Source organism: Antedon bifida, chromosome 7, assembly GCF_963402885.1.
Source record: "Antedon bifida chromosome 7, ecAntBifi1.1, whole genome shotgun sequence".
NCBI lineage: Eukaryota > Metazoa > Echinodermata > Crinoidea > Comatulida > Antedonidae > Antedon > Antedon bifida.
In genome coordinates this window covers 20,177,950-20,193,777 of record NC_136232.1, presented here as the reverse complement: position 1 = coordinate 20,193,777, position 15,828 = coordinate 20,177,950, and the positions used below count along the sequence as shown (strand labels likewise).

The following is a 15,828-nucleotide window of genomic DNA, read 5'->3' as shown; positions in this document are numbered from 1 at the left end:
GTTTTTTATGAAAAAGCTTAAAAAATCGTCAAAATTATGTCTTTTTTTAAACAGTCATAGTTTCTAAAGTAAACCGTTAACCGTTTATTTTTATTACAAAATCTAGAAGTTGATGAGTTGTAGATATCGGATCATGCATCAATAAGGCTAAAAAAACATTGTGACGTCATCGTATGGCCACACGAATGTAAAATATAGGATTTTTGTCTCTTTCGTTATTGCTCATCACATTCAATGGAGCGCATCGCGCTTATCTGTATTCTTTTTTCTCCTACATTTATATATTGTGTAGGTCAATCAACTTTCTTTAGCATGAGATAAAAATATTTTAATTTTTATGACGTCATCATGCCTAAAAATTTTAATTACGTGGGTCATTAATTTCATCTTTACAGTAAATTTTAATCTGTAATAGCTCGTAAGAATAAAATGTGATAATCACGATTAAAACGTTTTCTGGAAGCTATTGGATTGTAGATACGAATTCATGTAAACATTTTGCCAATCGGATGTTGTGACGTCATCATATGGCCAGTTGAATAAAAAAAGTCGTATTTTCATATTTTGCGTAATAGTTCATCACATTTAAAAGGGTGCGCATCTATATTTTACGTATTCAAATTTCTTCTACACGTTAATATGTTGTTCCTGAGATAATTTCCTTCTGAAATTGCTATCTAAGTGTTTCATTTTGATACCGTCGCCATGTTAAAAATTGGAATAAATGGCGGGTCCCGTAATTTCACCTATTTTACACTGTATGTAATATGTATACAGATTATACTGTTTACAGCATATCATATTCTTCAGTTCTTGTCATAATGCCATAATCTTTATCTGTGTGGAATATTCCAACGTATGACGTGCACGTGGCGTTTGTCGTGGTGCGGATAACTAACTCGTCAAAGTGACGAGTTTCATGTCTAGTTAAGTATTATTATTATTGTTACATTCTACTAGCTTCTCTTTTATACAAGGCAAATGGCCATAAAGGTTCTATTTGGCATAATAATCATTTGTTAATATTTTGGCACATGCAGTGTGCCATACTTATACTTGAGCTGGATGAGACTTGGGGGAAAGTTTAGGTATAATGTCATACCAGGTGAGGTGTGCAGGGACTGTACAACCAGTCAAAAGTTTAATTATTTTAACAAAGCTTTCACCTACAGTAGCTCTCATAGATTATGATCTCTATATAATCTAGAGTATTTTACTGTTTAAAGATCTTACTGGCCACACTTCATTATAATAGTATTTGAAATTAATTTGAATTTGAATTTAAATTTGCACGATGGGTTTGTTACCCGAAAGTTTTGCAATTTCTTTCTGGCTGTTTAACTTTATCGTTTTGATTTAGCTTTTTGCTTATATTATTTTGTATATTGAGATCTAGCCACTGATACCCACAGCATTGTCATTTTTTCAGTAATTTGCCTTATGATTAACATTTAACACACTAAATATATACTTACCACATCTTGAATGTTGATCTCACAGCCTAACTGTATACAGACCTTAGCAGTTTCTGCTTGGCCATAATAGGAAGCATAGTGAAGAGCAGTCCGACCATACTATAAAAGAAAGTCTAATTAAAATACAAATAGATTGGAACTGAGACAAGATAGGTTATCAGCTTTATTACACATTGTATTGTAACATACACATTGAAGTACATGTGTGCTGAACATATGTTATATTTCATAACATAGGAAATTATTTTTAAAACAATTTCATCTCTCGAATTAATATTTCATCCTATATTTTCAAATAAAGTTGCATCTACAGTATGTACATTACTTCTAGGCCTATATTATTAGCTTACCTTGTCAATATCAAACCTAGCCCCATCTTGCAGAAGCTCCTTAATCTTGCCCTTTTCCCCCTTGCTTGCAACTAGCCGTAGCTTATCTGATAGCTGGCTTTGGGTGGCCATTTAGGCTACCTGTTAACTATGACTCGCATTGCCAAATATGTCTGAAATAAAGAATAAAGAAACAAATAATACAGTATAAATTAAATAAAAAATTGGAGCTTAAGATAAATTTACAGTACTATACTCACCTACCTTCCAAAATAAGATGTAAAAAGACAAACATATAAATTCTTTTCATTAGCTATCAGTAGGGTTGTTTCTATAGCATACCTATTACATTTAGAGAGTTCAATTCACTGAACCCTAATTTAGTTGACCTATGCAACAAAATTATAGTTACTAAAGGCTACGCAAATATGTGAAGATTTAAATCATCCTTTATATAAATAATATGATACAAAAAGACTTAACTTGCTGAGAATGTGCAATAGTCGGACAAAGTTTAATTCATTTGTACCATATTCCATCAGACTTTTAAATGACATATAATTTTGTGATCTAATCTTTTTTATTTATCTGTATACCATTTTGATGTTTTTATATTTTAATGAAATGTGTTTTATATAAGTGTTTTAACCTAATGTTTTATATACTTTTATATTATTAAATACACTCAATATATTTTCCTTTTTACTGAGGACGAAACAAAGTAAATTGAATTGAATTGATAACTAAAAATAAAACTAAAGTAGTGTATGTATGTCTTAAAAACAAAACCAGTAACTAAAATTGAACTACACAAAATACTTACTGTACTCAACAGAGAATATTACTTAGAACAAAAGAATTAAACAGTATACAGTAGGTCTACTCTCTGGAATACTCTCATGGGTTTATGTAAGAGAAGAGGTTCTACCAGGGAACAAAGTACTGTAGGAACAACATACAAAATATTTGTTGTTTTCAATGACATCCAAAGAACTACCACTTACCTGTCCATACTGTTGGGCAACATGCTGAGAGGCATAATGCCAAAATAATTATGTTCCTCAGTTGCGATTTAGATTTTGGCTATGGTAGGCTTTAACAGTAATACCACAACACAGCTGTGTGTAATATGAAGCTACTGTAGACTTCACTACTACTAAACTAAAGCTTACCAACTATAGCTATTACCACAACAACATGAATAAAACATGTACTCACTGTATAGTTTCTACTACTATAAAATACAATACAAAGATGAAACTTAGGATACTGTTGATACAAAAGGCAGTTGGGAAGCTAAGTCCATGTCATCAGCATCAATGGTTACAAAGGGTACATGGTGAGAGGCATAAAGCCAGTTATTACAGTCCCAGTGGAAACAGGTTAAAATACCCACATTACACAATGAATTGCATTCCTGTGTCAGTGTTTACAAGCTGTACATCATGTTGAGTGACATCACTCAAACTGTGTCAATCCCAGTTGACAACTGATAGGAAATGGTTAGGTGTTAAATACCTGTATTATTGCCTAATTAGATTCATCCTGTGTGAAAGAATGACTTTGACAGTAACTGTCAACATTTTAATGTTATCTGTTCACCCATGTTTACCATATGAATAGATTTTCAAACTATTAAAAGTTGATCAAACCATAGAGATATTCGAATATCTCTATGATCAAACATTACAAAACAAATCTGCAAAACCAATTGATGCACTGAAGCTTATACACTGTATACGATGCAATGTCAAATCTGGGAGTTGTTATTTTGTTTGTATCTTATTCCAATTCAATTTCAATACTGTACTAACTATATACAATGTAAAATCTTGGAGTTGTTATTTTACAGCTCTTTGGTAAATGTACAACAGTCTTATTGGTCCCGGTCCAACCAAAATTGGTAACAATAATAACATGAAAGCAAAAATGAACTGCAAAACTTGTTCACACATAAAAATAAGCAACATTCCAATTGAATTACCATTTTTTATACCGACTGGCCTTACATACAGTACAAACACATTATAACTTCAAAGGAATGTAACTAAATGAATGAAAAATGACATTATGTAAACTAGGAGCACATCAGATGTTGTAAAGTATTGAAATGTGTTGAACCCAAGGTCTTTATTTCACTACAGCAAACTGTAAAAATACTATTGTTGTACCACAAGGACAAAAGAATAGAATAGACCATGGAACTGATTTAGACAAAAGGGAGTTAATCTTTGATGGCCATGTCCACAATTATTATAATTAATACACTGTAATCAATAGACTTGTAAATAACATGAACAAATAGTGGATTATTATTATTAGTCTCATTAGGCTAAATGATATTCTTATCTAGTGAATTAACTAATGATGACACCATAAAAAAAAACTCTTAGCAAAATTTCAAAGACAATGTGCCGTGCAGTTGTAGAGGCATTTAGACTTTGAACTTTTTATGATTTAATAATAAATATTAACAACAATTATTTTAACTTAGTAATATTAATATTCTAAATCTAAGAATAAATTTTAAGGATATATTGTCCCCTGAACAAATCATTTTTTTGTTGAATATGCCATTTAATGTCATATAGTTATTCACTTTGACTACGGAAGAGATTAACTTTGATTAAAACTGTAAAATGGCCTAAAAGTCTTTTTTTATTAAACTTCATTTTTCATGTTCTGGTTCAAAGCTGCAAACATAGAAACTGGGTTATTCCATGTAATATTCTATTTATTGAATATCAATTTTGACCTTACCTTATATGACCTTGAGTTCTGTTTTGTAGTTGTAAATCAAATACAAGTCCCTGTTCTTACCTTTTTACATACCCATTGTAATTTTAGATGATGGAGAACAGGAAAGGAAATGAAGTGTGCAAACTTACTTACTAGGGCCCTGTTTCTGCTGCCAACTAAATACCGTATATTATACGGTATTTTTTGAATACCGTATATATACGGTATATTTTTGGCAGCAGAAACTGCGCTCATAAAAAATATACCGTATTTTGTATACCGTATTTTCCCCACAAAATTTGTGGATAAAATACGGTATTTACAAATTTATACCGTATTTTTTGTACCCGTTTCTGCTGCCAATAAAAAATACCGTATTTTTTTTTTACATGACAAAAGGTCACCATTCGTGTTTTTATTGTCTGTCGCTGTTAGCTGCTTTACACACATGTATAGATATATTCGGCGAAAATGTGGAGCGAATACGTCACAGTTTTACTAAATAAATGTGTGTGGGGAAGCTAAAATGTCTGACCAACTAAAAGGTAATAAAAGGGACAACCACATTTATAAAGACATTTCTAAAAAAATAAAGCAGGAGTATGGAATAAACTTGTCTCCAAAGCAAGTAAACTCAAAGGTGAAGAGCCTGCGAAAGCAGTACAACATTGCAAAATACAATAACTCGGGGAGGGAACGAATTAATTGTCCCCATTACGATGTTTTCTGTGCTCTCACAACATCTCTATCACTAGGGCTAGGCTATTGAAAGTGAGACGTAAAACTTCCTTTATTGCGACTTTTAATTATCGATCAAATAAATGAATGGCAATTTGGGTAAAAAAGATGAAATTTAACACGACCACCCAAGAAGTATTGTTAGCAGAAACGGGGTACTAAAAAATACGGTATAAAAAATACCGTATTTTATACCGTATTTTTATACCGTATTTTGAGCAGTTGCAGCAGAAACAGGCCCTAGGAAGAAACACGATGAAGTCTGCCCATACCTCTCAATTATTTTAGAAGATGGAGAATATACCCAAGCAAATAATAATAATAATGGTAGTCTTACATAGCGCCTAATACAATGTTTCAGTTTATGTCCAAGTGCAAATCCATCACAAAATATCATAGATAACAAAAAAAAGAAGAAAAGCAGAGGAACCATTTACACTGCTCCGTTCTCTGGCACTGAAGCTCTCATGAGAGCTCGTCAGAACAGTATTCACAGGAACTCAGGTGAAAAAGGCAAACTTTACTTGGTAGGAATATAAGAGCATTGCTGGTGGATTTGGTGTTAAAATCCACATTTAATTTTGATAGGAAGCCTGTTCAGTCTTATACACAGGCTTAAAATTATAATTTTCTATGGAGGACAGAGGAAGATTTCAATTAACAGGACTACACATGCAAGGACAAAGAAAGCTTGAATACTTACACTTGGCAGAATATTAAGATGGTTGCTGATATAATATCTGTCGTTCCTCTAACATCTACATTTAGCCAATGGCTACAAATCACCTTGCTAAATCCACTTGGTATTAAATCCCTCAGCAATAGCTAACACTTGCTTAATCTGCTTTTAATCTGAAATGAATAATTTTAAAAAGAACTTAGAACCATAATAACAGAATTGAAAAGATTATCTGAACTTGACATAATTCTAAAGTTTTTACAATTCTGACTGAGTAAAGATTTAGAAGTTTGTGTAATAATCTCTGTTATGCGAATTTCTTCAAGTAAATTCTCTTGCCTTTTGATAGAGTACAGTAGTACGTAAGCGCTGCCTTAAAATGGACCTGAAATGGATTTTCGATTTTTTTCATTTTAGAATGACGTTTTGGGGGCTATTAGGTGTTGCTAGAACGTATAATGTTACAAAATATAAATTCGCCCTTTTGGGGAAAGCCCCATTTGAAAATCAAAAAAATTCGCGGGTGACGTCACTTTGCGAATATATTCCTATCCCTCCAATGGACAATTTACAGTTTTTTGGCTATAACTCTTGAAATCCTTGGAGTATTTTCTAAAAAATGCTTGTGCTTTTGCACAAACATATTTAGAATTTTTTTATATAAAATTATTACCGTATAAACGGTTATTTATTGAGTAAATGACGATTTAAAATCTCCAAATCGACGGTTTTTTTCTGGCAATACCGACGTTAGCCTGGCAACGTTGTCCAGGATACAGCGCCGTGTGCAATGATGCGTATCCATATTTTTCCGTTCGTGTATTTTCAAAAATAGAATTTTGTATATCGTTCGTAATTTATACTGCTAAAATAAATGTGTTAGTTTCTTTAGTTTTTAGTTTAGCAGAATTAAATTAGTAATATGAGATGGTAATTTATTTGTCACGAATAAGGCAGTTCGAAAACGAATTTGATTCATATTTTACTTTGGCTTGACAATGAGCAGCAAGTTGTTGATATCGCTTTGGATGCACATGAAACGGAGCCTCGCATGGGTGTGTGGAGGATCGACTCCGCGCGCTGGGGCCTAGGCCTAGTAAAGGTTTGGGAGGTAGGCCTAGGCCTTCTAAATTCGGGTTTTAGAACAAAGTACATTTTAGGGCACTAAATTTCAACAACATTATATATTGAATAAATTAGTATTAGTGTCACGCCATTATTGCAATGGCGTGAGTAATTTTCGCTAATTTACCAAGGTATCTTAAAATTTCGTTTTTTCTCAAAATACTATACATTTTGTTTTTATTTGTATGGGTTTGTGTTAATTTGATACATTTAAATAACATGTGTGAATTTCTTGAAAATCGAAAGTCCATTTCAGGTCCATTTTAAGCAATCTACACTATACAACAGTAGACATGGAGTAATTAGGATTTGACATTTAAATAAAACAAATGATGAGTACAGTAATTAACTTTAAGAGGCAATTTATTAAGACTATGATAAAAGTTCAATGCTCTGGTGAATAAAACTTTGCTATTAATAATTGTATGTAATATTAATAATAATTGTATGTATAAAATATCATTTTGTTTTGTAAATTTTAAGTAAAAATCTCTTTCTCCCATATCCAGGAGATATTTTTTTTTTTTACTGTTAAAATGATATTTTATGATACATTTATTGTAGAATAACAGAAAACATAATTATTAATTACGATGCAATACTGTTTACATTTCAATCAATGTAAAAAAATAAATTAACAAATATTTTCTTTACTCTAAAGAGGTAAACATTGCTGAGAAGGAATTTAGTAGTCCCTTATATAGTTAGTTATTAGTCCCAATAGAAGACAACTCAAACCATCTTCACTACATTGGAATTCTACATTTTTTTTAACAGTTGTAATTTTTTTCCAATTTGATAAATGAAATTACACCTTACAGTGAAATAGTACTGTACTTACATCGCAATATGAAACTTAAATTCCTATTGTCTATTGTCAGATAGAATCCAGGTAGTACAGTAAAGTAGTACAAAGTAACACACATCTAAAGCGTCTGATCTTTAGTCACCGAGTGATTCAACCTATTCTCCAAATATTCCCAAGAGTTCTCACAGAATTTAAAAGCCCACAACAAATTTCTCGCTTTTTTTATTCCAAAGAATATCATAAAAGATGCAAAACTATGAGATATTGTTTCTTATTCTTTCTTAAGCAAACAACCTTTTACCCCAGAATACAAAGGAAACAAAAGATGTTGAAAAAACAAGTTTAACACACAAGTACACTCGAATAGAGTATCAAACACTACCACGACGCTGAGGGAGGAGTGGAAACATTGAAATAATTGTTTTTTTAAATCATAACTTTGTTTTAACTGTTTTTCTATTGTTTGAAATAGTAAAGAATTTAATAAAATAACTATTAGGCCTTATTTATGGTCATTGTTGTGAAAACGACAACATAGCAATTACATAAAGGGAAGAATAAGATTATTTATTCTTGAGTGAAGAAGGATAGTGAAGTTGTGTAACAATGTGGTTCAAGTTACCAATTTGTTTTAGGTCTTTTTTCAGGAGTGCAGAGATTTGAGAGGCTGCCTGGACTCTTAGTACCTTTTTCTTTTAAGGTCTTTTTCTAGTTAAATAATCTCAACCTTCTCCCTCCCCATAATTTAGGATTGATTCAGATAAAGACTAACTGTATACACACTGTAGGTTCTAGACTGTGTTTCGACAACCATAAATATTTTGGCACATATTGCGTTTCATACGTATAATACTTCATTTCTAGACAAAATGCCAACACCAACTGGTGGACTAACATGAAAAAGACAAATTAAAGACAGACTTGGGGCAAGTCTACTGTATAACTAGCATTCATAATCTACAGTACCTGCATGCAAGATATACCTAGTCCAAAATGGACTGAAGACTAAAAATGCTATAGAAATCAACATCGGCTTCTTAGCAGATTTTAGTTCAGATCTTAGTTCATGAAGGCCTGTAACTCAGAACTATAGAACCTGCTCATTAGAAAATTATTTATATCAAACCAAGATAATTTTGACAAAGTAGTAGAGTTACCTTTTTGCTGCACGGTTTTATACCAGTACTGTAGGCCTGCAATATACAAGTATCAGTAGCTCAAGGAACAGAACTGTATTATGCAAAATACTAACTGTATTTTTTAAAAGTATGATGTTTGAATTTCATTGTGTGTTTGTTCATAGAGCAAAGAAACTATGATTTGTCAGACCAGGGAAGAGTGAAGTCAGACATAGTTGACAATGACAATGGAGAGAAACCAAGCAAATATACAATTTACACAGTCATTATCAAGATAGTCAAGTCAATACAAATTTAGACAATGTTCATTCAGTGTAAATAGCTGTTTACTTTGAAGTGGACTGCAGCGGTGCTGGTTGTACATCGCCAGTAATGTTTGTACGGTTCATGCAAATTGTATTGACTAAAAGTAAATAAATGGCTGCGTTTCGGCTTCTCAAAACTGACACTGACTATGAATCAATAGAATGCGTTCACTCAACCACAAAAGCTTTCTAAATACTTTACTAGTGTAGGACTATCTTTTTGCTGTTGTTTAGCATCTGTCCCATTAGGCTTTAACTATACAAAAGTTACTTATTTTAAAACAGGAAATTCACTACTAATACTATAGCATTATGGTTTTAACTTTATCATATCAAGTATAGTATTGTTGAGGACAGAACATTTTCATTAATGTTTTGTTACCAATTAGGCCTAATACTGTACTACTTTTTGTATTGCTATTCTTTAATAAAAATTGCATAAATTGTGAATACTATTTTTATAATATAGTATATAAAATTTTACACAAATACTGTATCAGATCGTAATTCTTTTACAATTTTTTTCTGAGAGAAAATAGCTAAAAATTACTAAATCCTTGAAGACTTTCTTTAATATACAGTAGGATCATATTTAAACAGGAAGTTATTAAATTAAATAAATTCTTACTAAATTTTTTGAAAAACTAAGAGGAAGGCTTCACTGTTACTTCTTTTAAAAAGCGATCCAACAAAAGAAGTATAATATCTAAAATAATATTTTAGATTGGTTTCAAATATATCCATATCTGATACCATCTTTCTTAAGCACCACAAAGAAGATCATTTCCAGTGACTGGGCTTAAACCAAAGCTTTGTTTCTAATGATAGGCAATCCTTTGGCTCTGATATAAATTAGGCTTTGTTTCAGCCATGGCCTTTCTCGTTTCATTTTAAGCCAATTGAAACTGATCGTTTTGTAAGCAATCGGACGGACATGTTTGATCAGGAATCATGTTACAAAGACCTTAAGTTAAAGTAATATTTCTGAATATAAACTTGAGAACATATGGTATAATAGTAGCGCATTTTATAAATATAGTGTTACTGTGGTGTAGCCAAATGTGTAGATTCAGCGGACACTGAACAGTACTATATAGAGTTAAACACTCAGGTTATATAATATACTTGAGAACTTATGGTATAGATAGCGCCTTGTTTTAAATATTACCCAGCTAGCAATGACACGTTGGGCCGACGTTGGTTTAAGGTCAACAGTTACGTTGGCCCAACAGCTTTATTCGACGTAGGCCCGACGTAATTTTTTCCATCGGCCCTTAGTGGGCCCAACGTGTTGGTCAGACGTTGGTACAACGCGTTGGGCCAACGTCGGTATAACGTCATTGTTTACGTTGGCTTATGAACTTTCTGCGACGTAGGCCCGACGTAGATTTTTCCATCGGCACTTGGTGGGCCCAACGCGTTGGGTAGACGTTGTCCCAACGCGTTGGGCGAACGTCGGTATAACGTCAATGTTTACGTTGGCTTATCAACTTTCTGCGACGTAGTCCCGACGTATTTTTTTCCATCGGCCCTTAGTGGGCCCAACGCGTTGGGTAGACGTTGTCCTAACACGTTGTGCCAACGTTGGTATAACGTCTTTGTTTACGTTGGCTTATCAACGTTCTGCGACGTAGGCCCGACGTAATTTTTTACATCGGCCTTTAGTGGACCCAACGCGTTAGACAGACGTTGGTGCAACGTCATTGTTGCCATCTTTGGCCTAATGCGTTGGACAAACGTTGACCCAACCTCTTGGTTTAACGTCGGCTGAACGTCATAGAATACGGTATCCCAGCTTTTGATGACGTTGGTGTAGTAGAATCAGTACATTAGATACATTTTGCAGCCCAATATGTACGTTGGAACATCGTCGGTTCAATGACAACTTGGCGCAAAGTGACAAATATGGCATTAACCCTGTTGTAAAAACACAGATATGATGATAAAACAATATTTTAGCACTGGGTGATTTAAACTAATGGGTTTGTAGAGTTTTGCAACTAAAACCCGATAAAAACAGACAATACCAATATTAACAAAAGTATTATGTTAAAACAACGTTTTAGCTTTGGATATTTTCAGTTACAGTTGTAACTAAAACTATTTAAAAACAGTTGATAATACGCAAGACGCAGATATATGTTAAATAATGTTTTTAATAAATATATCCTATTATTAACAGATACCGTAGAGACAAAACAATTTAACTAAAATTATACAACATCTGTTTCCTAATAGAAAAAATACGGTTTAATTTTAAAGACATAAAGTACTGTAGGTCTACATTTTATATTACTGTATAACTTTACTATTCTATACAAAATACAATAAATACATATTAAAACAACAATATTTTTTACTTAATTTCAGTCATACCAGTCAGTAAAGACCAGTGTATTTTTCTTTGGCTTAAGACACGTTTATACTGTACAGTACTACGATAAGTAGATAAACATACTGTACATTTTTCTTACGGAAAACAAAAGAAATCGACAAGGTTTTCAACCTAGAACTATGGGATAACTATTTATGCCATTTATGTCTTTGTATTGTGGTCAATAAGAACAATAACATTATTATCACGATATTATTGCTCTTACTAAAACTGACGTCATCTGATTCATTGTGAAAATATTATTTTCATGAAAGACAGCATAGGCCTAAATGGTTATCCTACAGTTCTAGATTGAAAATGTAATAAAGAATTCTAAGGTTATTAATGTACTGTATATACCTATATAAACACAAATGTTTGTTTCTTATTAAGATCTACCTTAAGTAGGCCTACTTCTTTTTATGTTACAATTACAATTTGCAACACTGTACATAATTCGAACTTCAAATAGTTCTAGTTGTGTTTCTCATTCTAATTCAACATTAGTGTCCTTATCAAATTTAAAAAGTACATATCATATCGCACATAAGATACATTGTTCTACGACTGTAAAGCAGAGTGACGATTGGACCATTTGAGGTATAAATTGTTGCCACGTCATCCGGTCTTATACTGGTATATTTCTGTAAAAAAATTATTAACGATATGATAGAAATGTGTTTATGATATGATGATGCTAAAAATGCTGTGTTCCAATTAAAAGAGGGATAAATTATATTTTGCTTAAAAAATTGTCAGTGTAGTAGGCTACATATTAGCTTCATAAAACTACAGACAGGCATGCAATATCAAATGGCGATTAATAAAATATGGGATTATATTTAGCAGTATTAAGATCCTATCCTATAACTATGACATAGAAATGAATACATATTACAATACTCTAATAATGACAAGAGGTATAAATTAATCAATACGTATTTATTTTATTTTACGAATATTTTGATATTCAAGGTAATAGCTATATTTTAAGTAACGTATTTAATCAAAACTATAAAGAAGTGGTAGTGTTATGCGCGATTTGAACGATCACTCTATCAGATGTATTACAAGAATACGAATATATAGGCCTACAGTACTGTTACACCGGTTCACTCAATGGCAAAACGGTGATGTAAAAACTTGGATATATATCAATTGTACGATTTGTAATCAACGAAAACATTTTAAACTAACCTAAAGTTTAAAAATACAAAATCTTACCAGCAAAATAATAACAAGCAACATTAACTGAAGAGCAAGATGATAGCAGTTACCAATTCGAAATTCAAATGGAGACTTCCGTCGTTAGGCAAAGTACAGTTAAGTGAATGGAATGTGACCTAGGTTCTCCCATTAGAGTAATTAATGTCACTCGTAGTGGCTAAAACAATATAATTAATAGTTTTTATCAGAGGAGGGCTCTCTGTATTCTGGTTCCCTGGTTTTAGTTATATGGTATACCTGAGTACATCTCACTGAAGATGCCTTAATTACAAATTTTAACTCCAACTACACGATGCTTCTATTTAAGTCGATGTCCAAGAGTTGGGATGACGTATGGAATCCAACCGAATGTGTAACTATCAGCCAATTATGATATGTTTGACGTTCGGCTGACGTTGGATCAACAACTTGCAGATGATGTAGACATGCACCTATTTTTTTTCAAACTTCAAACGTTGGGTCGACGTTAGAATTATACACATTGTTAGCCGATGTCGGCGCAACGTGAAAAAATGACTATAGTGCGTACGGTCGATTTGCTAACGTTGATCCAACGACTATGGAGACGTTAAATCAATGGAAATTTGTCAAATTGCCAACGTTGCGACGACGTTTGAACTACATGTCAAGTAGATGACATTAGACAGTACTTGTTTTTTGTAAAAATCCAAACGGTGGGCTGACTTTAGATTTCCTACGCAATTGTTAAAACTATTAGCCGACGTCGGCGCAACGTGAAAATATGACTATTATTGCGTCGACATTTGCTAACGTCGAAACAACGACTACAGCGACGTTAAATCAACAGGAATTTGCTGACTTAGAAAATTGTATGTATTTCCAACGTTTCGACGACGTTTGAATTTTGACAACTTTTAGCCAACGTTGGCGCAACGTGCCCACGATATTTCGACGTTTAAATGACGTTGGATCAACAACTTGTATGACGTTAGAAGACATGCACCTATTTTCTGTTAAAATTCTAACGTCGGGTCGACGTTAGAATTCCTACTCAATTTTTACAACTATTAGTCGATGTCGGTGCAACGTAAGACAAATGACTATATTGTCGACATGTTCTAACGTTAAATCAACGACTAATGGCGACGTTGAACCAACGGAAATTTTCCGACTTGACAAGTTGTAATATATTGTCAATTGGCCAACGTTGCGACGACGTTTTAAATTTGACAACTTTTTACAACTTTTAGCCAACATTGGTGCAACGTGCCCACAATATTGTCGACGTTGGACTGACGTTGGATCAACAACTTGTATGACGTTAGACATGCACCTATTTTGTGTTAAAATTCCAACGTCGGGTCAACGTTAGAATTCCCACACAATTGTTACAACTATTAGTCGATGTCGGCACAACGTAAGAAAATGACTAGGCAGCGTCGACATTTGATAACGTTGAGCCAACAACTAATAGCGACGTTAAATCAACGGAAATTTGCCGACTTAAAAAGTTGTAATACAATGTCAAATTGCCAACGTTGCGACAACGTTAGAATTTGGACAACTTTTTACAACTTTTAACCAACGTTGGTACGACGTGTCAAAAACAACTCTAATATGTTGACGTTTGTAGACGTTGTGCCAACCAATGATAACGACGTCAAACAGACGTTGGATTTATGTTATCCCAAGGCACATTTGTCGGCACATTTTTCAACGGAAATACGACGTCGGCAAGACGTTAGACTAACAACCATTAAATTCACGACTTATAGTAAACGTTGTCATAACGTTGTAACAACGTCGGTAATTTGCCCGCGACTTTGTCGACGTCTGCCAACGCTTGCCGACGTCGAGCCAACGTCAAATTGCTAGCTGGGTAGTGTACTGTGGTGTAGCCAATGTGTACTGTAGATTCAGATACGGAGACTGACGAGTACTGTAAAGTTAAACACTGTTTTTAATGTTAATTTTTAATAGCAAGCTGTAGTTGTGCTGGACAGGTTATATAATATAAACTTGAGAACATTGTAGTATTATAGCGCCTTGTTTTAAATATTGGTGTTACTGTGGTAGGTGAATGTGTAGATTCAGATGCGGAATAGAAGAATACTGTAAAATAAATTTGTTTAGCAAGCTGTAGTTGTGCTGGACAGGTGTCAAGCCTACTAAAAGTCACATAATCCAAATTTTAATTTCACCTACCACTAATGGCATAACGCAGGGAGGAAAGGCCCCTGTTTAGCACTCCTAATGGGCCCTCCAACACTTGGTAGTTGCATTGGGGCTGCTCATGCTCTGGGGCCCCTTAACCCCTCAGGCAACTGGGTTTAGCCAGTGAGTGCTCATAGCCATTACACCACTGTCTAGGCCTACGATGCTGCAATGGAGGATCTGCATACTTATGGGATACACCGTAATGAAGAAGAATAAGAAGAAATAAATTGACATTAGATAATCTGTGAAAGGTGGAAATCAAAGGGCAAAGTAAAATAACATTAATGTCTGTAGATAGAGTATACGGTACCATAATGAAAATCCAAGCACTGTAATTACTAAGCTCAATTCAATGTTATCATCAACAAATGATATTTATTTAGAAGATTGTATGATAAACCTTTATTTACAACTGGTTGGGCAAGAAAGCAAAGTAAATAGAGTGTCATAACACATAATGTTTTTTTATTCAATAACATGTACGATATAAATCATAAGTAGGTACTGTATGATTGAACATGTGATGTTTGATAAAAGTTAAGAGCACATGAAAACATTTTGTGGAATGTGGTCTATAGATACAGTACACGAAGATCTAAAGGAGGGAAAGGAATATCTATAGGGAAGAGAAGGGGAAAGAAAGTTAAGTACGATTGTTCTTAGATCCATAACAGGAAAAAGCTGTCTACAGTAATTTCCACTTTTATCAAAA

The 15,828-nt window shown here is 33.4% G+C and overlaps 1 protein-coding gene across 3 annotated transcripts in view; it reads right to left on the bottom strand.

The window, feature by feature from the left end:
* Positions 1-15,828, bottom strand: part of LOC144848461 (uncharacterized) — a 60,329-nt gene that overhangs the window by 15,201 nt on the left and 29,300 nt on the right. For all 3 annotated transcript variants that reach the window (XM_078705203.1, XM_078705202.1, XM_078705204.1), the window contains exons 2-4: positions 5,985-6,133; positions 1,826-1,977; positions 1,476-1,574 (exon numbers count right to left, since the gene is read on the bottom strand). In XM_078705203.1, coding sequence (XP_078561329.1) covers positions 1,476-1,574; positions 1,826-1,936 — 210 coding nt within the window. In that variant the 5' untranslated portion in view covers positions 1,937-1,977; positions 5,985-6,133. The remainder of the gene's footprint in view (positions 1-1,475; positions 1,575-1,825; positions 1,978-5,984; positions 6,134-15,828) is intronic.